We start from the raw sequence: 23,890 nt of genomic DNA, 5'->3' as shown, positions 1-23,890 counted from the left end.
GTCTGCAAAACCTCCTGCTACCCAGGCTTTTCTCCCCGCCCCAGCCAGGGACAGCACAGACCAAGAGCAGATGGAACAGGTAAGTTTTATTTGGACTTTCAACTTGTTCAGAGAGCTCAGGGGCCCCCACCTCCCTCTCCAGGCCCCCTTCTCCATTTCTCCTCCCCACGGGAACCCTCAAGGTACAGTGCCATGTGTCTCTGGAGTCCTTGGTCCCTTCCTGCCTGACACACCTCTTCACTCCCCTGCACTGAGGGGGAGGAGAGGGGTGTGAGGAGGTGGGGGGGGGCGGCTGGAAGTGTTGGATCAGAATGGGGCATGCACTGACAGGTAGCGCCCACTGCCACCAGCCCTGGGCTAAGACCTGGGAGAGGCTCGCAGCGGGGAGCGGTGGGGGGGAGTTGGATTCATCGTGGGGCAGCAGGCTCTTGTCTTAGGAAGCTCCCCACCTCAGCCCTAGGGACCCCCTGGCCTCCTGCTTACCCATCCTTCTGAGGGTACGACTCTGAGGTAGATTTCACAGAGGGAATGTGGGTCGCTGGGTATGGGAAGGGGGTTAGCTCTTTTGAAGTTGATCTCCAACAGCACCCTGGGCCCAGCCGCAGCTTCTGGCCTGGGAGGCAGGGCTGATGACACCCACCCAGCTAACAGAGGCCGAGTCGCACACAGGCTCCAGGGCACCTGTGTGGTCAGGGACTCGAGTAGTGTAAGGGTGGAGGGGAGCATCTGTCTTAACCATCTGTGTCTTGGTGCGAGGGGCTCTGGGGGGGTTGCAGGGGCCTGGGAGGCTAGCACAGACACTCCCCTGGCCTGGGGGTCATGGTGCAGGGTGTCCCCCTCACCCCTCCCCCTGCCCTCAGGGCAGCCTCTTTAGGCTGAATCCTCCCAGTCCTGCAGGGTCCTCCCTCTCCTCTCTCACCCCCAGGGGGGCAGAGGAGAACAAGACTGGCCGCAGGGAATGGCAAGAAATGAGATGCCTCCTTCCCCTAAGGCGGTGGGGGGGACCATGCCAAGAGCCCAGAGCCCAGAGCTGGCTATGGGATGGAGGAACCAGTATCATTGTGCAAGGCAGGCTCTGGGACCCCACCAAGAGGTGCTCCCTGGACAGAGCACAGCCTGAGAAAGATGGACATCTGGGGAGAAGCTAGGGGAGCTCCCAGAATCCTCTGATACCTTCCCCCTCCCCCAGGCCCAAGCACTAGACACTTCCTTGGATCCAACCCTGTCTTGAGAACAGAAGGGCAGAGGGAGAGGCTGGGCGGGGGATGCCCCTCCCCATCCCAGCCCAGATCCTCACCCCCAACCCCCTGGCAGAAACCAGGGAGCTGGGGAGAGCTTCGGCTGGCCTTTCGGAAAGAGCCAGGGCTGAGTGGTGCCTAGACCAGGGAAGACGGCACACACGTTGACTCGGTAGCTAGTGGAGGTATCTGGGGGTCGCAAGGGGCAGGGGCCCCCCACGAGATTCATGCAGCATTCAAAGTGAGTGAGTGTTTGGGGGTGATGAGAGAAGATGGAGAAACAGCCAGTGGGTGGGGAGGCACCCTAGATCTTGCTGTTCTCCAGGTGGGAGTCAATGTGTTTGATGAGGGCATCATCCGGGTACCCAACAGGGAAACCTAGTTGGCAGAGGGGGCAGCTGCGGATATCAGAGCCCACTGTCTCCATGAGAAGCTGTGGAAAGAGAGGGGAGTCAGGTAAGGTCCCCAACCCTCTCTCATGGTCCCCACAGCCCAGCCTGCCCTTTCCTGAGACCCAGGGTAGAAAGGACAGTAACACGCAGAGAAGGCCTGGTTACTCCTTGTAAGCACCATCCCTCCTCCCCTGCCCTCCCTGCCCACCTTCCACCGGTTTAGCATCCACTGCCCCAACCCAGGGCATAGGACCCCAGGAGGCCTGTATGCTCAGCCTGCCAGGGTATATGCAGTAATGAGGCATAATGCAGAAGCCGAGACCCAGACATGCCCCCAGAGTGACTAAGACACGGTTCCCACATAATTCAAAGCAATGGATAATCCCAAACAATGTACAACCCAAAAATAATTTTCTTTCTGGCTTTGGAATATATTTTGGTCCTTCCAGGTGGCAAGGGTTGGCTCTGACATTCAGGAAACTCATTATTTCAGTGAAATGCTAGAGCCCTAAGACAGGCTGCCTTCTAGGACAACCGGTAAAGAGCAGGGGCTCTGAGGCCAGATGGGGGGCACTGGATGCGCAGGCCCGACCCTCGTGTGGGCGGAGACCTGCAGCGGTCATCACGGCCCCCACCACTAGTGTCGCAACAGAAGGCTCCCTGCCTCCCTCTCGGGAACCCTCTAACGGAATTAGATAAGAAAACTGAGGATCAGAGAGGATAAGTAGCTTGTCCGAGGTCTCCCGGCGGCTAAGCGCTGAGCTCTGGAATCAATCCCAGGCTGTCACTCTCAAGCCAGGCCCTTAACCTCGGCAATGGACGCGCCCCAGCCAGCCGTCAGGGGCCGCCAGGGTCCATGCAAGCCAAAGGCGGAGAGAGAGAAGTGAAGGGCGGGGGCAGTCCAGGGAGGCAGGGGGGCCGGTGCCCAGGGTGGGAGCCTACCACCACCCTCCCAGCCTGCGGGCGCCCCACTCACGTTGATGGACGGCCAAGACTGTGCGTGCTCCGCGTGGGCATAGGCAGCAGGCGACTCCGGGATGGGGAAGCCCGCGCAGAACGAGGCGCAGCGGATGGCGCCCGCTTCGGGGCTGGGCGGGCTGGTGGGCACGGCCCACTCCTCCTCCTCCGACGGCTGCTTCTCAAAGCGCAGCCGCAGGCCGTCGAAGGCGCGCCGCGGGCTGAGCGGCCGGCCGGGCCCATAGAGCTCGCCGCCGTAGGCCCGCGGCTTGGGCAGCGTGGCCGCCTCCGCCTGCAGCCAGGGCGGGGAGGCGCCCGCGTAGCCCGCGCCCTCGGCCATCTCCGAGTAGCTGCGGCGGCCCTGGAAGCCGGCCTTCACGTGGTGGCTGGGCGGCTTGGCGTAGGCGCGCTCGGCCGCCGTCCTCTCGCCTGGCGGCGGGGGCGGTGGGGGCCGGGGCTGCGGGGCCGGGCAGGCGGGGGGCCCCGGGGAGCGGCGCTGCGGGCTGGGGGACTGGCACGGCGGCGGCGGAGGCACCGGCGAGCGGCGCTGCGGGACGGGCGACGGGCAGGAGGGCGAGGCCGGCGAGCGGCGCTGCTGGGGCGAGGGGCACGGGGGCCCAGGAGAGCGCCGCTGGGGGGCGGGGGACTGGCACGGGGGTCCAGGGGGAGCCGCCCGGGCGGGCGGGGACGGTGAGGGGCACTGGGGGGCCGGGGAGTGGCGCTGCGACAGCGGCGAGTGTCTTTGGCCTGGAAGAGAAGCAGGAGAAGGAGAAGGAAGGACGGGGTGGGTGAGAGAGGGCTTCGGAACGGGGGGGGGGGGAGCGGGGGGGGGGAGAGCCACGGCGGCCCCCCAGCTCTCCTCGCAACGGGGGGAGGCAAGACCCAGCGGGGAAAAGCAAGGCAACCAGGCAACCGTGGCCCCAGGACGCAGGACGGGAGCCAAAGCTGCCCTCCCGCCTCCCTGCGGACCCAGCTTCCAGTACCCATCTCACCGCCACTCCGGGCCTGCTCCTGCAGCAGCGTCCTCAGGATCCTCCCCTGCAGGGCACTCAACTCCCGGAGCCGGCCCAGCTCCTCTGTCAGCTCCGTGTAAGCCAAAGCCAAGTTCACCCTAAAGGACACCCCAGCCACCACCCCCCCAAGACAAGGCTTGACTCCAGCCTGCTCCTGACCCTGAGGTCAGAGGGCATGGAGTGAGGAGGAGGTTAGCAGGTTTACGGTCACAGCTGTGGACAGAGAACTGCCCGTGCCCAGCCGCTGGCTCTCCCTTCCCTCCAGGGCCCTCGTACCCCAGCTGCATAAATGCTCTTGGGCTTTAAGGTCTACCTCAAACACCACCTCTTCCAAGGAGCCTCCCTCTCTTCCCAGTGAGCCTTACCTGGGGCTAGGGCAGTGGCTCCCCGACTAGGGGCTTGGGCTGGGGAGCTCAGTGACGCCAAGGGATCCCTAAATCCATGTGTTCACCAAGCACTGTCTACGGCCTGAGCACATCTGATACAGGTGTGTGCGAATGTTTTTCTAAGCTGAGCAGAAGCTGCGGTGACAAATAAAACAGATTCATCAAAAAAACGGCCCTGAGTTGAAAGTTTTCTCTATGTGTGAGTTTTCTCTAAGAGTGATTAATAAAAGCATAAGTACAACCTGTGTGTTGGGGGCAGGGGTTCACGGGGAGGCCTCCCCCTTTGTAGGACTGGGGACCAGTGCTGTACAGTTTTGTAGGTGAGGACGCGGCCTCCTGGCTTGCCAGAGGAGCCAACTGATAAACTGGAACCCGGGTCGGCCAAGTGCCATGTCCACTGCCCTCCTTCCACCTCAGCGCTGCCCCTGAGCTTCCAGTCCCCCACCTCCTGGGATCTCCAGGGAGCCCTTTCCAGGGGCAGCTGTGGAAACAGCTGTCCTGCACCACACACCCCCAGAGGGCGCCACCCATGAGACGCACTCAGCAGAAGTCGCCTTGCTCTGGAACTGCACGGGGAGTTCTTCAAAAGGGAGGATTGTGTTGCTGTATTTCTATTCCCAGCACCCTGTCCAGGCCTGGCCCCCAGGAGATGTTCCGGAAGTGAAGAATGAATTGAGCCTCCCCATCCATTTGCCTTTCTTCTTCCCTTTCTTCCTCCCACTTCCTCCTAGGCACCCACCTGCATGGAGCTGGAAGGGCTCTGAACTTAGCAAAGACTTCACCCACTTCCTTTTCTCTTCCTTTCTCTTTGGGTCACTTTGACCCAGCCCCGCGGAAGGTTCTCTCTCTCACACTGCCCCTCCCCTCTCCCAGCCTGGGCTGCACCCCTCCAGGGAGCCCTTCCTGACCTCACAGGCGGCTCTGCGGTTGCCTTGGGTCACTGCTTTCATCTCTGTTCGGGCTTGGACACAGCCTGGGAGGCAGGAGCCTGGGAGGCGCGGTGGGGGGGGGGGGTTGGTTTCCTTAGATGTCCCCACCCCCTTCCCAAGTCCAGAAGGGACTGTGGAGCTTCCCGGAAGTTGGAGCTGAAGGGAGGTGGCAGAGAGAGGCTCAGCCACTTCAGGTCGATCTGCTCTCAGGGGAAGCCCTCTTGCTCTAGGATCTGTAAGGTGCTGGGCATGAATAAGGTTGGGGAGGGGTGTCTTCAGGCCCTGAGGCCCTGTGCCCATCCCAAGGTCATGGTCATGGCAGAGAGGATCCCTGTAGAGGGGAGGGAGTGAAGACAGGAGTGAGGCCACTTGACTGTGAGGAACGGTGTGAGTGTGTGTGTGTGTGTGTGTGTGTACGCACATATGTGTGTGTGTCTGACCCTAGAGGAGAGAAGGGGAAGTCTTGAGGTTAGGGCTTCAGAGGGCAGGAAAAGCCGAGGTGCAAAGAGGGCAGATGATGACTGAGCTTCACTCTATGCTCACTGCTCACCGGCTGGTTCTCTCTCGCTAATCCTGGGGCTAGCTGGGTGATGGGGGAGCCAGATGCCCCTCCCATGACAAAATTATTTTTAACCCATCTGGGCCAAAGCCAAATTATTGCCAAGAGGCTGGATTCTGGGGGACAAGCCCACTTCCTAGGGAGAGAGAGTGCCCACTACCCATTTGAGGGTACACAGGGATAGAGGGGAGCAAAGAGGAGGGAGTCCTTCGGGGAGCCCTGGCTGAGGTGCTGGAACCTCAATTCTACCCCGTCTCGGGCCTTACGTGATGTGTCCTGTGTTCCCCGACCTTCATCTCAGGGGTCTGTGGGAAGAAATGGCCTCTCTCCCAACAGACCGGAAGGTCCAGCCTGGGTGTCCCATATTTAATTGAGGACTCCCCAGTGACAGCTCCCCTCTTCCCTCTGAGTGCAGGAGTGAGGTCTCCCGCATCAGACTGGGGGTTTTGGAGGCTCCCGCTGACGGCTCTGTGGCAGGAGCAGGAGGGGGCTCTGAGCAGGGCACGGATGGAGCGTCCCCCTCTGACAGAGCAGGGAGCAGCTGCTAGTCTCGCTCCCCATCCGCCTTCACGGCCGTATCTCAGGTGACAGATACAGGTCGTCGCCTTCACACCCCGGCTTGGAGATCTCACCTGCCACACTCAGTTCCCAGGCCCCTATCTTTTCCCTACTTGCCTTCCTCTCCTTGTCAGGAGCTACCCCAGTTTCCAGCGCCCTGCTCCTGGCACCCTCCTCACGGAAAAACAGATGGGCCAGCAGAAAACGGAAGAAGCCCCTAGTCCAGAACACCCCAGCTCTGACCAGGTGCAGGGAAGGGGGGAACTTGGGGAGGCCCATGAGTATGAATGTCCTACAGCCCCAGGCGGCCTCACAAAGACCTCTGAGACCCCGGGCGAGGTGCTGGGGCCTGATCTGATGTCCTACGGCCCTTTCGGGCCGCCCCTTACATCAAGCCTCTCTTCCCACCTCAAGATGCACAGGCCCCAGGCAGCCAAAGATGCTGACAACTGAATGACTCACATTAGAACACACTGCCAATTCAGTGGAAAAAAATCTCAACTTCACAACACAACCAAGGCTTGCACACGTGCACCTGAACACACCTTCCGTTTCCTGGCTTCCCTGCCCACACCTGAATGGTAGTTCCCACGACGCAACAGTCTGGGAAGCACGGGTCAGGTAAACGCAGCAGATGGCTGCTCTGGGCAACTTCTTTATGGCTTAAATTATGGGATAAAGGGGCGCCTGGGGGGCTCAGTCATTAAGCGTCTGCCTCCGGCTCAGGTCGTGATCCCAGGGTCCTGGGATGGAGCCCCGCATCGGGTTCCCTGCTCTGTGGGGAGCCTGCTTCTCCCTCTCCCGCTCCCTCTGCTGTGTTCCCTCTCTCTGTGTGTCTCTCTGCGTCCAATAAGTAAATAAAATCTTAAAAAAAAAAAAAAGTTATGGGGGAAAGTTCTGTCTGCATCTCTCAGAACCTGGGATGGACCCCAGGTTGAAAAGAATGGATGAGGGGTTACCATGGGGCCGGGCATGATGCTAAAGAACGTTCCTGAATCCCCAGAGCAACCCCATCACATGGCTACTCCTCTCTCAGTGCTACAGATGACACAACCAAGGCTTACAGAGTCCTCAAGCCGAGGAGCAGGGCAGGTGCTGAAATGGAGCTCTGGTTCCCCAGACTCTAAGGTCCAGGCTGCTGACCACTAAGCTATATACCGCTTTCCAAGAGGAGCAGGAAAGCAGGGAGCTGGGGGGAGGGGCAGAAGGGAAAGAGGAGCAGGAGGAGGCTGGGGAGCTCTGCAGTAGCCGGAGCATCACCGACCCTGCCCTGGGAGGGGAGAGGAAGGTGCAAGACATACGTGGAAGATGAGAGCTGTTAAGAAGCTGGCTCAAGGTCACAGAGCAGCAGTGGCACAGAGCAGGGACTCAAACCTGCTCTTGGCTCCTCAGCCCGCTGAGCTGGCACCTTCGGGGGAGCCAGAGTGCAAACGGCAGAGCTGGCAGGAAGGAGGACTCCCTCCGCTGCAAATCTTTCCACCCTTCATTGACTTATCCTCCCATTCATTCTTTCCACGAATAAGTCCGGAGATCTCAAAATTCCATCTGGAAGCAATAATCTTCACTGCGACTGATAAAGCAACTGAGAGGAGGAAGGTCAGGGACCGCAGCCTCCTCCTCCTCCTCCGTAAAGGGGCTCTTTCTACCTCAAACCAGCTGGGAGGTACACGGACTCTGATGCACCTTCCCCAGGGAAGCTCACTGGGGGCCCACCCTGGGCCAGGTCACAGGAACGGGTCACAGGGACAACCAGCGCTGCACTATGGCACTGGAACTAGGGATGGACATAAGGTCGGGATTAAGGATGGGGTCAGGGTCACATTAGGGCTGGGGTTGACAGCTCATTTTCCATCAGGATTGTGGACACAGTTGGGGTCAGGAGGAGGGGTAGGGTTAAAACCGGGGACGCGATCAGTAGTATTAGGGTAGGATTGGGGTCAGGATCAGACAGCTGGTCAAATCAGCAGCTGACTCAGAATCAGGAGGAAAAACCAAAAGCCAGCATTCCCGGCCCTTCCATCTCTGCCCAGAGCTGCCCCCAGCTGCCCTTAGCCCCCTCACCCTTGTGGGGGAATTGAGGGACCAAACTTTCCACCACCCACGGGCACACCCAGCATCAGTCTTCCCGCCCGGCCCTCGGGGAGGGAACCACAGGCACCGGGCCGTGGAGCGGACTTGAGGCTGCGGGCCGGGGGGAGGAGGAAGTCACTTTGCAACAACCCAGTGCTCTACCACTTCCTTTCAAGCGCCTTGAGCCCCTTCACTCTCCTCGACCAGCTATGACTTGCGGTCCACAGAGCCTGGCTCCTCATGGCAGCCCTGCCGGGCTCCCAGCACAGCTAGACGCTGGCTGCATCTGGAAGGCCTCCTTGGAGACGGCCACATTGAGCAGCTGATGCCAGGGCTGGGAACCAGTACTCCTGTATGGGTGGGTAGCCACGCATGCCAGTGTGCCCAGGGCTGTCCTGGTTCCCCCGAGTGGCTCCCGCAGAATGGTGAGGGTTTCTGAAGTGTTCACATATTGAGATTTTTTACTTGCAACCCTGACCTGGTTACCGCAACAAATTATCCGATCATCCCTCACAGCAGAGCCGCCCACCTGAGGAAGAACCCAAACCAGACAACCACCAGAGAGACCATCGCCCCACCGGCTCAGGACCCGCTGGGTATTCACACTTAACTTGTCACTTAACTTCGCCAGTCACTAAACTTCTTTGCTCCACAGTAGAAAGGGGACAAGACCTTTGCCGTATCTTTGGTGAGAACAAGAGTCTGCAGGTAAACGGCCTCACACAGTGTGTGGCCTGGACGAAGGCCCAGGAGTGCCCAGGAGATGGGTCGAGAAAGAAAGAACCTCATGCTGATCCTTTCTTGGAGACACCATCCAGCTCACTGACCTTGGTTTAGGAATGATGGGAGGATGTGCAATTTCCCATCTAGGGAGACAGAGCTGCTCTCTGCCTTCCTGGCAAGGAAAGAGTCAGAGACAGATTCAAAGACCACCACCTCCCACTCCGCCGGTCCCTTAGACCACAATGAGGTGGGAGTGCTGGGCACCGACTTCAGAGCTGCTCCCCCCACTCGGGGACTCCCAAGGCTGCAAGTGCTCAGGGTTAATTCCTGTGAGTGCCCCTGCCATGGCTGGAGGAGATTTGAAAGAAAGGAAGTAGGGAGGGTGAGAAGCGTGAAGGGGGAGGCCCTGGGCCTGCTGGTTCTGGGGCATGAGGCTCAGTTCAGGGTACACGGGGGTCTCCGACTTCCGTCCTGACCCACCCCACACTGCCCTTGACCTCTGTGCAGAGTTTCCATCCTCTCTCTCTGAGTTCACACTTCTCCCCCACCACTAACCGCAGCCCACGCAGAGGCTTGTGGGCGGAGAGAGGGGTGTGGGGAGGGGGGCGGAAAAGGGCCAGGGCTGCAACACTGAGCCCCCCACGTTGGGAAAAAAGCAAGCCCTATGGTTCTCTTCCTCATCACTCATACTGAGCCCCCATTTTCTCACGGGGGGCTCCCCTCTCTCACTGCACCCTCACTCCCTTCACTGAGCCTGCCCACCCAAGCCCTCAGCCCCCTCAAGGAACCCCCCACTCCACAATTTCCCCTCCACCCTCAGCACTAGCCACACCCTCAGAAAGGCCACACTCTGAACTGGGCTTCGAGGGGAGGGGTCTATGGGTTCCACAAACCGCTGCCCCCCCCCCAGCTGAGACACTCTGGGGTCCTGACCTCCCTGTGCTTCCTAAGAAGCAGGTGGGTCTCCACTCCCACCCTCCCTCATCATTGCCTCTGGCCCTTGACTGACCTCCAACAGCTCTCCTCTGGGACAACCTGTCCCTGTGCCCTGGGCAGCAGCCACCAAGTGCTGGGGCTGACCAAACAGCAGGGCAACCTTGCCCAGAGGTCAGACCTGGAGGGTGGCAAAGAGGCCCAGTCTGGAAGGCGGCTTTCAGAGGAACACTGCTGCTGAGCACAGCTGGTGGGCTGGGGGCTCCGATGAGAAAGACTGGGAATCCTTGGGGCCAGGGCTGCCTCGAAGGCCTGTCTCCTCCGCATGGGTAGACCCACTGGCGGGAGTGGGGGGCCACGTAGGGTTAGCAGAGGCAGTTATGGGGGGGTCTATTTTAACAGTCAGGACTCCCATAATAAAACTGGCTGGCCTGGAGGTGTCCGAACAGAGACAGGTAAGCGCCTTTCAGGAACACACGAGACCTGCATGGGGGTAAATCAGCCTCGCATTCCTCTTCTGGGACACCCCACAGGCAAAATTCCCACTAGCCTGGAGGGTCTGGACAAAGTGGAAGGAAGGGGAGAAGTTGGGGGGTGGTGAGCTGAGAGCAGGTGACTGAGGCCTCAGGTGGGAGGGCAGGGGAGGGAGCCCTCGGGAAGCAATTACCAAAAGGAGCTGAGTTTATAAGAAAATAAAACTGCCGGGGGAGTGAGGACTTCCTCTGAGAATTAACTCTTGCCAAGCTGGGGCTGTCCAGAGACGCTCCATTTGAAAAAAAGCATGAGGCTGGGCGAGACAGAGCCTCGCCGGCTCCGGGGTGAGAGATCCAGGAGGCGCCCGAAGCTGAGTCCCAACCTTCTAGGACAGAGGGGAGGAACCGGAGGTCACCCCAGGTAAGAGTGGCCCGGCCAGCCTCTGGGCGAAGCGTAGCTTCCTCTGGCCAAAGGGACTAGGGTGGCATGTGCCCCGGGTGGGAAGGGAAGGGGAGGGGCTGTCCTGCCCACGGGGGCAGCATGGACCTTCGCCCTCCACGAGCCCCTTCTGGGAGTTCTCCTTTCCTGGCTCACTCACAGCCTTGGCCCCTTGCGGCCCGCCAGTCCTTCTCCGGCCTCCCATCCTTACTGCCTTCCTCCCACACCTCTCGGTAACGACTGACCTCTGAGCCCAGGACGGAAACCTGGGGCTGCAGAGCCGAAGCCAGTAAAGCAAAGCACTCAGCATCCCTGGAAGGATTGACAGCCTGGCTGTTCAGATTCTGGCCCTGCCAAAAAGTCATCTCCCTGGATGCACCCAGTTGGAGGGAGCCATCACTGCTGGGCTGCTAAGAGAGGCTGGGACTCAGTGAGCCATAGAGGCCCCTATGCTGTAATGCCTGAGGCAAGCTAGGCTTCTAGAAAGTGTGTGTGTGTTCTGGATGGTACGCATGGGTTCGCATGTGCCCAGACCCACAAGCTAGGGCGCACCTAACACCCCCCCACCAGAAGCCAAGCTGAGGGATCCCACCCACCAGTCCCACAAACTGGGTTCTCACCCCCCAGATATCACAGCTCCACCCAGGCCCTCACCCCAGGGTGCAGAGGGAAGTGAGGGGTATCCCCAACTGGCCAGAAGCCTGGAGGAAGGTGAGAAGGAAGCCCACTGGAAGGAGGACCCCTAGGGTCCCATCGCTGGGTAGACAGCGTGATGGAGAGGGGGTCTCTGCCCCTCTCCGGGCCTCGGTCTTCCCTCCCATGAAAGTAGGGAGTCTGTGCCACACGACTGGTTTCAGGGGAGAAGACTTAGGCGGAAGGAGGTTTGCGCTTTGTTTCTCAGAAAGCGGGAGAGGGTGAGTTCAGGGTGCGGATGTGAAAAGCGTCAGGCTCGCCGCTGTCAGGCTGCCGCTCGCCCTCTCCCTTGCTGCCCAACGCTGCCCCAGAGGCCCCCAGCCCTAGACTCCCCACTACTCCCTCCCTACTTCCTGCAGCCCTTCCTTCCCAGCGCAAGTCCCAAGGGACACCCCAGCAGAACAGGTTCTAATTCCCCTCCCTGCTGCCCCAGAACTCCAGGATGCCCCTCTTCTCAGCCTCAGCTTTCTCCTGAGACAGGAAACAAGGCACCACAAATCCTGGAAGAGACCACCTCCTTCCTCCTCACCAGGAAGGGGACAGCTAACCCAACTAGCTGGCCCTCTTACTGGGACAGAAAATGGGGCCCCAGAGAGGCCCAGGAACTCACCAGGGGACACAGAACAGAGCAGCAAAGCTGCTGAGATGTCTCAACCCGACACCACAAGGAGGTATGAGCTCGGGTGCCAGAAGCAAAAAGGACATCCTAGAAGGCCACCTCCTTTCTGTGAAGCATGTGGAGCCACTTGAGCACACCAAACCCTGCAACCCTGATGCTGGAAGAGAGGTCCTCCGAGCAACACAGAGCAGGAGAAGTGAACCGAAGTGGGGGGGGGGACCCAGGAAATGCCACCCCTAGGGCACAGAGGCAAAGAAGAAGAGGATTTCGGATGCGACTTACTGATCATCCCCGACTCTTTTCACCCACGCCATGTCCCTCTCTGACTGGTTGGAGGCGAGATCCTAGGGAAGAAGACTGAGGTCAGATGCCAACGGTCACCTTACCCAGACCCCCCAACCCCCACACACCCCTTAACACTCCCAGGGCCAGTCTATACCTAGGAAGAAAGTCCTGGGCCTCTAAAGGCTCCTTCCAGCAGCCCCCAGGCCTCCATGGAGCTCTGGGCAGGGTTCTGGCCTCCAGTGTCCCTGCCCCTTACCTGGGCCCGGCTCTCCTGTAGCTGCTTCAGCTCCCCCTGCAGCCGCTCGCACTCAGCCTGGAGCTGCTCCTCCCGAAGCTGAGCCCCCCGGGCCTCGCCCTGGGCAGCCTCCAGAGCCTCTTCCAACCTCCGCCGCTCCAGCTCACTCACACTGGCTGTGGGGCCCGGCCAGCCTGCTGGCAGGACAGAGGATAATGTCAGGCTGGGTCTGGCTGCCAGGCACCCTCCACTGACTGACTCCCAGACCAGCAGAGACTGAAACAGGTGAGCCCCGCAGCATGAGAGATCCGAAAGGGCCGGCCACAGGCCGAGTGTCCCGAGAAGCCGCTACTGAAGGCTGAGAGGAAGGACGGTCTGAGCTGCTGCTTCTAATCTTCTTGGAAGCCAGGGACAAAGTAAGATGGCCTCATGAAGGACTTCCCTGGCCACATTCAAATCTCCCAGAGTCCTTTGGCCTCTGCTCCTCACCACCTGGGACAGGCCTTGGGGGGTGGGGGGATCTGAGTGGAGGTGCCCTCTGCTGACACATATGGGAACTGCATGCAGCGGCCACCTGGGGCAAACAAGCAGTAAGGGGGGGAGTGTGGATGGGAGAAACTGGGTAAGGGAACAGGTGGTAAAGAGGGATAGGGTAACTATGGGAGAAATTTAAGACATTATAATGGGGTGTTGACCCCCAATCCCAGAAGGGAGAGCTGTCCGGTGATGCTGAAACGGGGGTTAGGCTTGGGGACTTCGGGGTAGAGACATCGGGGGTTGCAGAGATCTCACCGTGACTCAAACCAGATCCCCCTCGCAGGGCCAAGTAGTGCAGGTCCAGATCGGCACATGGTGGGGCAGGGGTGGGCGGGGGGCTGGGGCTGGAGAAGGCGGCGTCCCGGAGGCCTTGCTGCTGCCGCAGCTGCTGTTCCAGGCCGCAGATCTGCCGCAGGTGGGTCTCTACCAGGGCCCGCTGCCAGGAGACACAAAGGGAAGGGTCTGCCCAGCACCAGGGAACCCTTGAGGGCTCCCCAGACCCAGGACTCCCACATGTCTGGGACGCCACCTCCCCACAATGAGCTGAGGCCCCAAGTCCCACATCCCAGCTGCAATCTCAGTGGCTGTGAGTGTGCGGTCCCGTCTCTCAGTAACTGCAATGCAGGTGTTTCTGGCTGTTGCCCTGTGCAAGGTCAGGGTTAAGGCCTCTTCCCCGCCCTAAACACACGGGACACTCATACAGACCACACCGTCTCATCGGTCCAGACACAGCCACCCCCTCAGAAGCGTCACAACTTCTCTTTGCCTATAGGATAACCACTCTGGGCTTCACCCATCTCATCTCCAACACAGGGACAGCCACGCTTACCTTGTGCACTTGTTCAAAGGATTAAAATCAGTAAATATATCTAAAGAGACCACAGCAGTGCCTGGCACACAATAAGGGCCATCTAAGTGTTTACAGTGATGAAGGCAAAGCATTTTTACACAAATGCCCCACAACAACACAGCACTGCGGTTCTTGTGAGCCCTTTCCAGAGGGGGGCCAAGGCTAAGTGACGTGACCCAGGGAGGAGCTGGCAGAAACCACGTCTCCTGACTCTGATGCCAGCCCCCCTACTCCCGCATGGCCATGCCCCTGAATCACACACTTGCCGGACTCATCCCAGCAGCCACGGGGACCTGATCCCCTCTGCCCTTGCCCACGCCACCTTCCAGTCACAGGTCCACAGGCATAGAGTCGACCCAGCCGAGACCCAAACACACGCATGGAGACACAGCGTCGGCGGGGACACTGAGTGGCCAGGGGTGTGCCAGGAATCACTCACAACTGGTACGACACACTCAGCTACACTCTAAAGGGCGACAGCCACTCAAAGACACACAGGAACCCACTGGGTTCCACACTACAGACACACACACGTGGGATCACACGCCATCAAGCCACAAGGGTCACACGCTCAAGCACCCCCGGCTCCCTGGGCCTCACCATCTCCCCCAGCTCTGTCTCCAGGTCGCTCTTCTCCACGCAAAGTTTCTCATAAGCCTGGATCATCTCCCCAAGCTGTTCTTCCTGCTCCTTATTCTTCTGCAACTAGATGGGGCCCGGAGGGAGTGGAGGGCACGCCACAGTCAGGCCTACCCTTGATGTGGGGGCCAAGCAGCTCCCCGTGCCTCCCCCATCACATCCAGCACCCAGTGGAGGGGTGGGGGAGGCTGCAGCCCATTCCAGGGAGGACCGCAGCCATCTCTGATCAAGAAGACAGAGGCGGGGGGCAGGGGGGGGGGACAGGAGGTGTTGGAATTCTGCTGGAGCAAGGAGCTCAGGGAGCCCAGCCTGGGCTGGGAGGCCAGCAAGGGGCTCACCTCATGCTGGAACTGATTGAGCCTCTGCTGCAGGCTGACCTTCTCCATCTCCAGCAGGGACCCATCCTTGATTTCATACAGAGAGAAGCCGTGCTCCTCTCCAAAGTCATTGATCAGCGGGTACTGTGGGCAGGCAGGCGTTCAGGAGAGCTTGTGCCCAACTCCCTGCCCAGGCTTCAGCCTCTCTTAGGCCCCCCACAACCTGCCTCAAAGTCCTGGTCCCTCCATCCCCCTGCTCAACTGCGACCCACACCACCTGGAGGCATCTCTCACCAACCAGATCTTGTTTAGCTCCAAGGTCCCATCACTTTGGCCCTCCGGATCCCTTCCTGACCCTTCCTGACCCTTCCATCCAGAGCACCCACATCCGTCACAAGAGATCCTCAAGTTCCCAAGAGCATGGATCTGGATCCTTCTTTGGGATTCCTGGGATCCCCAGTTCCTGCCCCTCAGCAACCCCCACCCCAAGACACACAGAGCCAGACCCCTATCTTTTCCAAGTTCTGACCTTGATCTCGTAGACTTTGAGACGGCGGCGGAGGGTGGCATTCTCCCTCTCCAGGCCTCCCAGTCGCTCTTTGATGTCCCCATAGGCTGTGATGAGGGCAAAGTGGGAGGCGGAGCACATGTCCCCACCAAGCGAGGGGTCTCCTGGGGCATCCAGCCACACCTCACTGGGCCCCAGTGCCTCTTGGGTCAGGATGCTGATGTCATCTTCAAACATGGACTCCATGGCAAGGGCCTGGGCCTGGGCCCCCACTGGGCCTCCTGGGAGAGCAGGAGCAACAGTGGAGAGGACAGCTTGGAGGCTGTCCCTGATACCCCTTGACCTGGCTTGAGGAACACTGTTGCCAGCCAAGAGGCAGCTTGGAAGCTGCACCCACCCCTGGTTCCCCCCAAGGGCTGTCTTCTCTTCTCTGCTGCCTTTGGCTGAAGGGGCTGGAACCAGCTGAAAACTTGAGTGGGGGACAGGGAAGAAGTAGGGACAAGTAAATCAGGCCAGCAGCAGGGAAGAATTCCTTTCAGAACCCAGGGAGACCTGTGGACAGTAAAGGGCTGCCTTCCCAAGTTAGGACCCAGCCAGGCCTGCCTTGACACTCCTCAGCCCCTCTCCAGCCCCCCCGCCCCGCTTCCCCAAGTACCTCTCTGCCAAGCTGCTCATCCCAGGCCTCTGGCACCCCAGCTCCTCCCTAAGGCCCAGTGCGCTGGGAGAGTCAGCCCCTTGCTGTCAGGACGTCCTCTGCGGGGGCCCCCGCCCAACTTCCCAGCTTCTTCCTGCAGGATCCCGGAGTTCAGGAAAAGGAAGTGCCTCCCCCACTCACACCAGGGCTGTGGCAACCCTCCAGGACCTCCTCGCCCCTGACCTGGGACCCACAGGAAGTCCTCCCAGAGTGTCAGAGGGAACACACAGCCGGGAGGGGCGGCCCTGGGAAGGGAGGGCCAGAGAATTCCCTAGCCCGCCCTTGCCCATGTGCAGGCACACAGGGAAATGGGGAGTCCTGGGAGGGGGCAGGAATGACTCAGGGCTCCCAGAGAGTAGGCGAGGGGGTGCGTGTGTACTTCTCCTGGCCCTGTTTATGAATGTGTGTCTGTGGTTGGCATGTGTGGGGGGGAGTGTGTGTGTCTGTGAATGAGTGTAGGTGTGTCACAGTCAATGAGTGCCTTTGCAGGGCTGCGGCTGGGGGTCAGGGATGGAGCTGGGAAGTGGCCCAGAGGCCGTGTGTGTTTGTGTGTGCGCGTGTGTGCACGCGTGCGTGAGCGTGTGTGAAGGGTGGGCACGTTCGGGGCCGTGTGTCACGTGAGGCACTATGGGAATGTCCGAGGTGTGTGTGTGTGCGCGCGCGCGCCGGATCGTGTGTGCGCGTAGAAGAGGGGGCTCGGCGTGCGGTGTGAGTTGAGACAGTGGGGTCCTCGACCTCCCAAAGCCGGGCGGCAGGAGCCTAGAGTGGAGAGGGTTCAGGCACGGGGCCCAACACCCTCCCGCCCCAAGGCCCCATTAAGTGCCAGGGAAAGGCGTGTGACCGGGTCTGAGTAGGGAGTGTGTGCGCGTGTTTGTAGGGCTGGCCCCACCTTTAACCCCTTCCTCTCCAGGCGCATCCCCTCCCCCCCAACTCCGACCGCCAGCGCTCACCACACGCCCCCCGGGCCCCCCAGCCCGCCACCTCGGGCCCAGCCCCGCCTGCAGGGGCTCTGTCCCCTGGGCCGCCCCGACAGACGCTCCTTTCCTCCGCATCCCCCGCCGGCCCAGCGGCCCCGGGTGAGAGCCGCGGAGGGCGGATGGGGAGGCGGGGGTGCCTCCTCGGCCCCGGGCCCCTACTGCGGCCCCTTTAAGAGCCGCCCTTTAAACCCCTTCAGTTCGGCGGACAGAAATTGTCGCCCCTCCCCTCTCGGGGGCCGAGACCACGCAGCCCCCTCCCCCACCGCTGGCCGAGCCCCGGGCCCCCAGTCGCCAGTCACCGGGCCGGGGAAGGGGGCTCCCGAGGCGGTGCGGCCTGAGGAGCGGCGGCGGAGGGGGAAAGGGAGTGGTGAACGCGGGCGGCCGGCGCCGGACCCTTCCCCTCCCCGGCCCGCCCGGGCCAACTGCCGGCCCACCTCCCGCCCCCCTCCCCCGGCCCACCCTGCGACCCCGGGGAGCGGCCCCCGGGCGCTGCTCCCCTCCCCCCGCCCCAGCCCCGCCGGGGACTCACAGCTGCTGCCGGTTCCTGCTTGTAATCGCAGCTTACCCCCTCCGCCTGCTCCCTCCCCAGACGGGCACCGGTGCCCCCACCCCCCTGGCACCGCGCTCCGCTCTCGCCCTGTCGCCGCCGCCGGGTCTCTCTCCCCCCCCCCCACCCCCCTCCCCCCAGCCCCCCTCCCTCCCGCCCGCCCCGCTCCTCCTCCGCCGCCGCCGCCGCTGCCTCCTCCTCCTCCCCGGCTGCTCCGGGTTTCTCCAGCTGGGAAGGCGCCCGGGACCCCGCCGCTGCCACCACCACGTGGCGAGGGGCGGCCAGCCCCCGCGGTGCGGCGCGGCCTGGCAGCGCGCCCGGCGCCCCCCGGCTCCCCGCCGCGCCCGGCCCGCGCTCCGCGCCCCCTCCCCGACGCGTCCCTAACGCAGTGTGGCGTGGCGTGGCGTGTGTCGGGGGCGCCTGCGGCCGCGCAAGGGCTCGGGGGCGCTTTGGGCTTTGCTTGCGGGCTGTATGTTTCAGGGGAAAGAGAAGCTGTGTATTTGGATTTGGGTTTTGGTTTTGGTCTTTGCCCTCTTGTGAAGGAAAATATTAGACTTACTCTTCATTGCTCTAGGGGGTGGGAGCCTTGCTCTGATAAAAGACCCTGACCATGGGATCTAGGCGGAGAGATTAGAGTTAAACTGGTTAACTTCTTTGGAAGTGAAAGTGAACTAAGGAGGTCAGAGTTTCATTTAGAAGGTAAACCACTTTGAGCCCCCCCAACACAATCCCCTCACCCCCCCCCCCAGGCCAATGACACGAAGAAACAGCATGTCTTGGCCTTCCACAAAGATTATTTGAGCACCTGCCAAACTACTGGGCAAGGGACACAAGTTGTTTTTGTTTATGTTTTTGTTTTGCTATTTTTCCCACTGTGTAACCTTGGACAAGTTACTTAACCTCTCTGAGTAAAGTTGGAGATCATTCCCAACCCAGGCAACCATGGGAGGAAGAATGGGGAATCAGAACTAAAGGCGCTCTGAATTCTCAGGAGGTGTTAATGAGTCATTGATGGATTAAAACGTGGGCGGAGGCATGGTCAGCCTGGCGGCTGGGGGGGAAACTCTGAAGGGCTCTGGCTGACTCCAGACAGGCCAACCCTGAAAGCAAGGTGGAGGCTTTTGGTAGGCTCAGCATTTAGCCTCCCATCTGGAGGAAGGTTCAGGCTGCTGGGAACCGGAGCCTACTCTTCTGGCCCTTGGAGGGAGGAGGGATGAATCTGGAAAGGGGAGAAGAGGAAAGAAAATGCTTCTTCCTTGTGAGCTTTGAGAAGCAGCAGGAGCAGCTTGGATCTTGCCCCACTGTAGGGAGAAAATTGGATTTAGGGGTGAGCTTCCTCCTGGAAGAGCCAGCAGGGGCTGTGGACTCTTTCTCTGCAAAGAGGGGGATTCTTAACTGGCTTCCTTCCTCCTGCTCCTGCTGGGTTCCTTTTTATAGTCTAGAACAGGAAGGCAGGTCAGCCACTTGCTCTCTGAGGCACAAGCTTTCTCAGAGCCAAATGGGACAATCCACCTGTCCTCTAGATAGGAAGGCTCCTGGGCTGGGACATGCATCGCCGCCCTAATCCCAAGGGGCATGCAGGTGTTACCTTCCTTGGTGCTGCACAAGGTTCTCTTCTGAAACAGAAGACCAGGCAAAAGATCAGAGGCTAGGCTAGAAGGTGCGGGGTTGGCCACCACTGGACCTGTGAACCCCACAAGCCCTCCCTCACCGGAAAGGGTAAGGGCTCCAGGTAGCCATCTGAGCACTTACTCCACAGAGGAAGCCGTTCACCCTTGCTGCTGTTGGGCTGCTCAGGGTATGGGCCTAAATCACAGCTAAATGGTTTATTCTGGGTTCTAGGTAGTTGGTGGCCAAAGCCCCACAAGGATTACACTGGGGTTTTATGATCCTAAAATGCCATACACACCCTGCCCCCCCAATCTGGACCTGATCTCATTGCATTCTCCCTGTTTCTGACTCTGCTGCTCCAAACAGTTCTGAGAGCAGGGACTGTCTTCTACGCATCTTCATCTCCCCAGTGCCCTGATGGTACCTGCTCGTTATTCATTAATTCAGCAATGACTTAAAAAAAAAAAAAAAAATATATATATATATATATATATTAGGTTCTGCTGCTCATTTTTTTTTCTTGAGATTTTATTTTTAAGGACTCTCCACACCCAACAGGGGGCTCACACTCATGACCCTGGGATCAAGTCCCACTCTCCAGCCAGGTGCCCCAAGAGTCTGGTTTTTATGGTTTGCCTCTTTCCCTCCCCCCCCTTTTTTTTATTTTTTGTTTGTTCGTTTGTTTTGTTTCTTAAATTCCAATATGAGTGAAATACCTGGGTATTTGTATTTCCCTGACTGGCTTTTATTTTACTTAGCATTATACTCTTTAAATCCATCCATGTTGTTGCAAATGGCAGAATTTCATTCCTCTTTAATGGCTGAATAATGTGTGTGTGTGTGTGTGTGTGTGTGTCTTTATCCATTCATCCATCGATGGATGCTTGGGCTGTCAAGCTGAATCTTTAAGGGTAAGAAGGAGTGCTGTCAGCTGAATGAATGAATGAATGAATGAATGAAGCAGTTTGACTTTGGATTAGTTAACCAACCCCCAGTCCTCCTTCATCTGAGAAAGCTAGAAATTGGTTTGAAAGCCTTCTAAGCACCCACGAAATTATCAGGGCTCATCATAACCAAGACAGGAATAGGTAAAAACCTTTGGTGGAAGGGGAGGTGAGAGCAAAGAATGGGGAGTGGTGGGCAGCTGGCCAGGCCCCGAGTGGTGAAATATTTCTAACTGGCATCCACAGGCCCAGTAAGAGAGGACTGCAAAAGCAGGACTGAGCTACCCTTGCTTATTTCCTCCTTGTAAACTAAGGGAGAGCCTGTCTCCTGCTCTCAGGACTCTCGCTCTGGAGAAAAACTTTGTCATTCCTGTCCTGGCCTTGCCTAAAAAGAATAGGAGGTGGGGGGTGCCTGGGTGGCTCAGTGGGTTAAAGCCTCTGCCTTCGGCTCAGGTCCTGATCCCAGGGTCCTGGGATAGAGCCTGGGATTGAGCCTGCTCAGCAAAGAGCCTGCTTCCTCCTCTCTCTCTGCCTGCCTCTCTGCCTGCTTGTGATCTCCGTCTCTCAAATAAATAAATAAAATCTTTAAAAAAAAAAAAAAAGAATAGGAGTTGGTATTAGTAGCTGGCAAGGAGACTGAATCAAAGTAAAACCCTAATGACTTAAATAGAAGCAGGCGGGCAGGAAAATTGACTAGACACATGTGATAATGCAGGATCCGGGTGCCACTTTAGCCCTCCAGTTCTGAGCCCTAGAAAATTAGGGTTTGCTGTGGAACCGTCCTGAGTCTCCACCTGCACCTGCTGGTCTTTCTGTCACATCAGAGGTCTGGGCGGTGATGGAAAGACTCACCCCTTCAACCAATTCCCAAGTTCCTGTGGGGGTGGGTCCTACACATCCTCTAATCAAGTGAGCAAGACTTGGGGGTAATAGTTTTTCTTTTTTTTGTTCGAATAACTACTTTTCCTTCGTATTGTCCATGACCATGTTCATTGCTGCTGTTTCCCAGATTTCTTTTTCAGGATTTTAAAAAATGATTACACTGAATTTTTGAATACTACTGTTTGTTATTATTCATTAGCCTGTGGGCTCCGTCGGAAGGATTCACTGCTATATCCCCAGCGCCTTGAACAGTGCCTGGCACATATGCAGTAATAGTTGTGCATCAGTTAATGAGATGAGTGCCTGGTGAGGTGCAGTGCTAAGAACTTTACATGGGTTCTGTTCCCCTGGGATCTCTGTCTTACACATGACGAACCTGAGGATCAGGAAAAGGGAAGGCTTTGCCCAAGGTCAGACTCAAAAAAAGCTGTACAATATTTTGAAGGGCACCACTCATTGCTCCAGGGAGCTTTGAGTCATTTCTTAATTCTCTTTCCCTCTGGATGGTGACAGGCTGCCCCTTGCATCCAGAGCACAGGCCAGGTGCCAAGGTGGAGATATACTTTCCTTTCACACCAGGTACATTTCACACTGAGGAGAGCTCAGCTCAGGAACTTCTGGCCACGGAGCCACTGGGAGAGGGAGCAGCTCAGGCTGTGCGCCCAGCGCCAGCTGACAGAGCCAGTATTTGGCCCTGTGGCCACCAGGCGCCACCACCGCCCCTCCCCCAGCCCTGGTTCCCAAAAAGCTTTGAGCTCAGTGGGTGAATGCAAGGAGATGGTTCAAACTCCATGGGGGAGGAAAGTTGACTTTAGGGAAAAACGCCACTCCCCACACACACCTAAATTAAGAGTTTGACCATCATCGAAAGGTGTAGAGTGGGTCTCATTATTGAATTAAGGCAAAATGGCTCTGCTGTTTAATTCCAAGAACGCTTCATCCAGTGCTTTGCCTGCTCAAGCAGCGGAAATTTGCTGGGAGCAGAGGCTCATGGGCTCATCCTCTAACCCGCATCCCACATGGTTACCCTGCGGGACAAGCACAGCCTGTGGGGTCAGCAATGGTTGGCAGCCGTGTGACTTTCGGCAAGGTTGTCCGCCCCCTTGTGCTTGTTTCTCCAGCTGTAAAATGGGACTGAAGTGGTACCTCTGTTAGTGTTGATGAGAATTATTTTGACCTCTCCATGTGAGATGCTTAATTACAAGCCTGGCATTGGGTCAGTGGATGAAATAGATGTCACTGGAACAATTAACTCTTGACTAATCCTGTTCCCATTCCTCCAATGAACCCAAGGCTAAGAGGCTAGCCGGAAGTCGTCCAGCAAATGAGGAGGGGGGAAGAGCTAGGAGCCCAGATGTCCCGAGGCCCCGCCACTCTGAGGTTCCTGTGTACCCTGCCTTTCAAAGGCTAAGTGATACTATTCCAGATACCCCCTGTACTGACACCAAATATTTATTGAAGGTCTACTCTATGGCAGGCACTGCTCTAGACTGGGGGGAAAGCCAGCCAGCCAGCCAAGGTAACTGCATCAGGGCACTTACGTTATAGTTGGGAAAACTGACAGTAACAGTTTAAAATACTTTTCGATACTGCTCTGAAAGAGATGGATGGCGCATCATAAATATGGACAGCGCAGACCCTCGTTTTCTCTAAGATGCTGACATCTGTCTAGGGCAAGTGTGAGAAAAGTGTGGGTTCTGGTATCTGACAGACCTGGGTTTGAATTTGAGCTCCATGTGATCTTGGTCTGACAAATCAGTCTGAGTGCCTCCTTTCTCATCAGTAAAACCAGGAACAGAGATTAAGGTTCCCGTGAGAATGGATACATACATTTTCCCAGTGTTAATGCTTTTCACTTCCCACAAGTCAAGCTGGAACGCTTGATGGGGCGAGGTGGAACTGTAACCTCGTGTTGTGTGTTCTTTTTGAGTATTTGTTGGGGAAGGGGTAAATGGGAATGGGGAGTTACCTTGAGAACTACCGAAAAGGATAAAAAAAGCTTCTGGGAGAAGCAGCCCCTCCCTGCGTCATGAACTGACGGCATTCTTTTCTCTCCCTGTGCACCTTCAGTGGAGAAATGTTCTTGGCCCATTGCCATCACTCAGGATTTAATGCAGTCTTAGAAGAATTACAAGTTACCCTTTATAACCCAGTCAGCTCCAAAATTGGGCATAGGAAGAAAATATTAGAACTTCTATTTGTATTTATTTTCATACAATTGCTTTTTAATATCTATTTTTGTGTCTTATGTTACACAATATATGGGTACAGTAGTACAGGTTTATAATTTATAAACACAGGGGGGTATGCATGATCAAAAATTTCTGACGGGGGGCAATCAGAAAAGTGAAAGGCCACGTGGAGGCTAAGGGAGGAAAATTATGGTCAGCCCTCATTGTACTTGCCCAACATAAACGAAGAAAGTGCATTATTTCCAGACAGTAGCCTGCAGGCGCCACTAGGCTAATAAGCAACAGAGTGAAGGAACGGACCTAGTTCTTAAATCCCAAGTTAGTATTCTCTCTGCTACAAATTTCTGGGGGAAAAAAGTGGAAGTAGAAATTAAATACACACTGCAAGCTACGTAAAAAGCCAATTTTGGATGAGCCATTAAACAAACCAGATTAGCCTGAAAAATATGCACAAGACAGAAGACGATCTCCAGCAGTTGCAGCAGCGTTGGGAGCAGAAGCCGCCTCCACACGGCGCGCTCACGGCTGCACCGGAGGCCAGCCGCTCGCTCACTGCCCAGCGCGCCGTGCGGAGTCCGTGGTTCAGACAGACGTGTCTTTCCTCTCCCCAACTCACACGCACACCGGCCGCGCACACTCCAGTTCCTTTCAAACCATTCATTTCACCTCCAAGGTGACACCATGTGGAAC

The 23,890-nt window shown here is 58.0% G+C and overlaps 2 protein-coding genes across 6 annotated transcripts; one reads left to right on the top strand and one right to left on the bottom strand.

The window, feature by feature from the left end:
- Positions 1-66: 66 nt before the first annotated feature.
- Positions 67-17,715, bottom strand: TBKBP1 (TBK1 binding protein 1). 5 transcript variants are annotated; one of them, XM_045070015.1, is made up of 11 exons: positions 17,554-17,715; positions 16,009-16,141; positions 15,375-15,634; positions 14,867-14,989; positions 14,490-14,594; positions 13,295-13,475; positions 12,524-12,699; positions 12,265-12,326; positions 3,580-3,698; positions 2,607-3,334; positions 67-1,671 (listed from the first exon to the last, which is right to left on the bottom strand). In XM_045070015.1, the coding sequence occupies exons 3-11, from the start codon at positions 15,597-15,599 to the stop codon at positions 1,543-1,545; spliced, it is 1,848 nt and encodes a 615-aa protein (XP_044925950.1). In that variant the 5' UTR covers positions 15,600-15,634; positions 16,009-16,141; positions 17,554-17,715; the 3' UTR covers positions 67-1,542. The 5 variants fall into 5 exon arrangements, with proteins under 5 accessions (XP_044925950.1, XP_044925949.1, XP_044925952.1 ...); XM_045070014.1 differs by lacking the exon at positions 16,009-16,141; XM_045070017.1 differs by lacking the exon at positions 17,554-17,715 and having other exon boundaries at positions 14,490-14,588; positions 16,009-17,464.
- Positions 16,558-23,877, top strand: LOC123389186 (basic proline-rich protein-like). The gene is made up of 4 exons (XM_045070291.1): positions 16,558-16,637; positions 16,958-17,677; positions 17,800-18,040; positions 23,632-23,877. The coding sequence occupies exons 1-4, from the start codon at positions 16,558-16,560 to the stop codon at positions 23,875-23,877; spliced, it is 1,287 nt and encodes a 428-aa protein (XP_044926226.1).
- Positions 23,878-23,890: the final 13 nt, after the last annotated feature.

This window comes from Mustela putorius, unplaced genomic scaffold (assembly GCF_011764305.1).
Source record: "Mustela putorius furo isolate JIRA1106 unplaced genomic scaffold, ASM1176430v1.1 tig00003962_pilon_pilon_pilon, whole genome shotgun sequence".
In the NCBI taxonomy this organism is placed as follows: domain Eukaryota; kingdom Metazoa; phylum Chordata; class Mammalia; order Carnivora; family Mustelidae; genus Mustela; species Mustela putorius.
Note: the sequence above shows the minus strand (reverse complement) of the source record. Positions and strands in the feature narration are given on the sequence as shown.

What these genes read in the sequence shown, in the direction of transcription:
- TBKBP1 (XM_045070015.1), bottom strand. Translation starts at nt 15,599, where the DNA reads ATGGAGTCCATGTTTGAAGATGACATCAGCATCCTGACCCAAGAGGCA. An exon ending in GGGATCTGGTTTGAGTCACG is followed by an intron (nt 12,700 to 13,294) that starts GTGAGATCTCTG and finishes CTGTCCTGCCAG; the next exon opens with CAGGCTGGCCGGGCCCCACA. An exon ending in TACAGGAGAGCCGGGCCCAG is followed by an intron (nt 12,327 to 12,523) that starts GTAAGGGGCAGG and finishes CTTCTTCCCTAG; the next exon opens with GATCTCGCCTCCAACCAGTC.
- LOC123389186 (XM_045070291.1), top strand. Translation starts at nt 16,558, where the DNA reads ATGGAGCTGGGAAGTGGCCCAGAGGCCGTGTGTGTTTGTGTGTGCGCG. An exon ending in TGCGTGAGCGTGTGTGAAGG is followed by an intron (nt 16,638 to 16,957) that starts GTGGGCACGTTC and finishes CTTCCTCTCCAG; the next exon opens with GCGCATCCCCTCCCCCCCAA. An exon ending in TTGGGCTTTGCTTGCGGGCT is followed by an intron (nt 18,041 to 23,631) that starts GTATGTTTCAGG and finishes TAAACAAACCAG; the next exon opens with ATTAGCCTGAAAAATATGCA.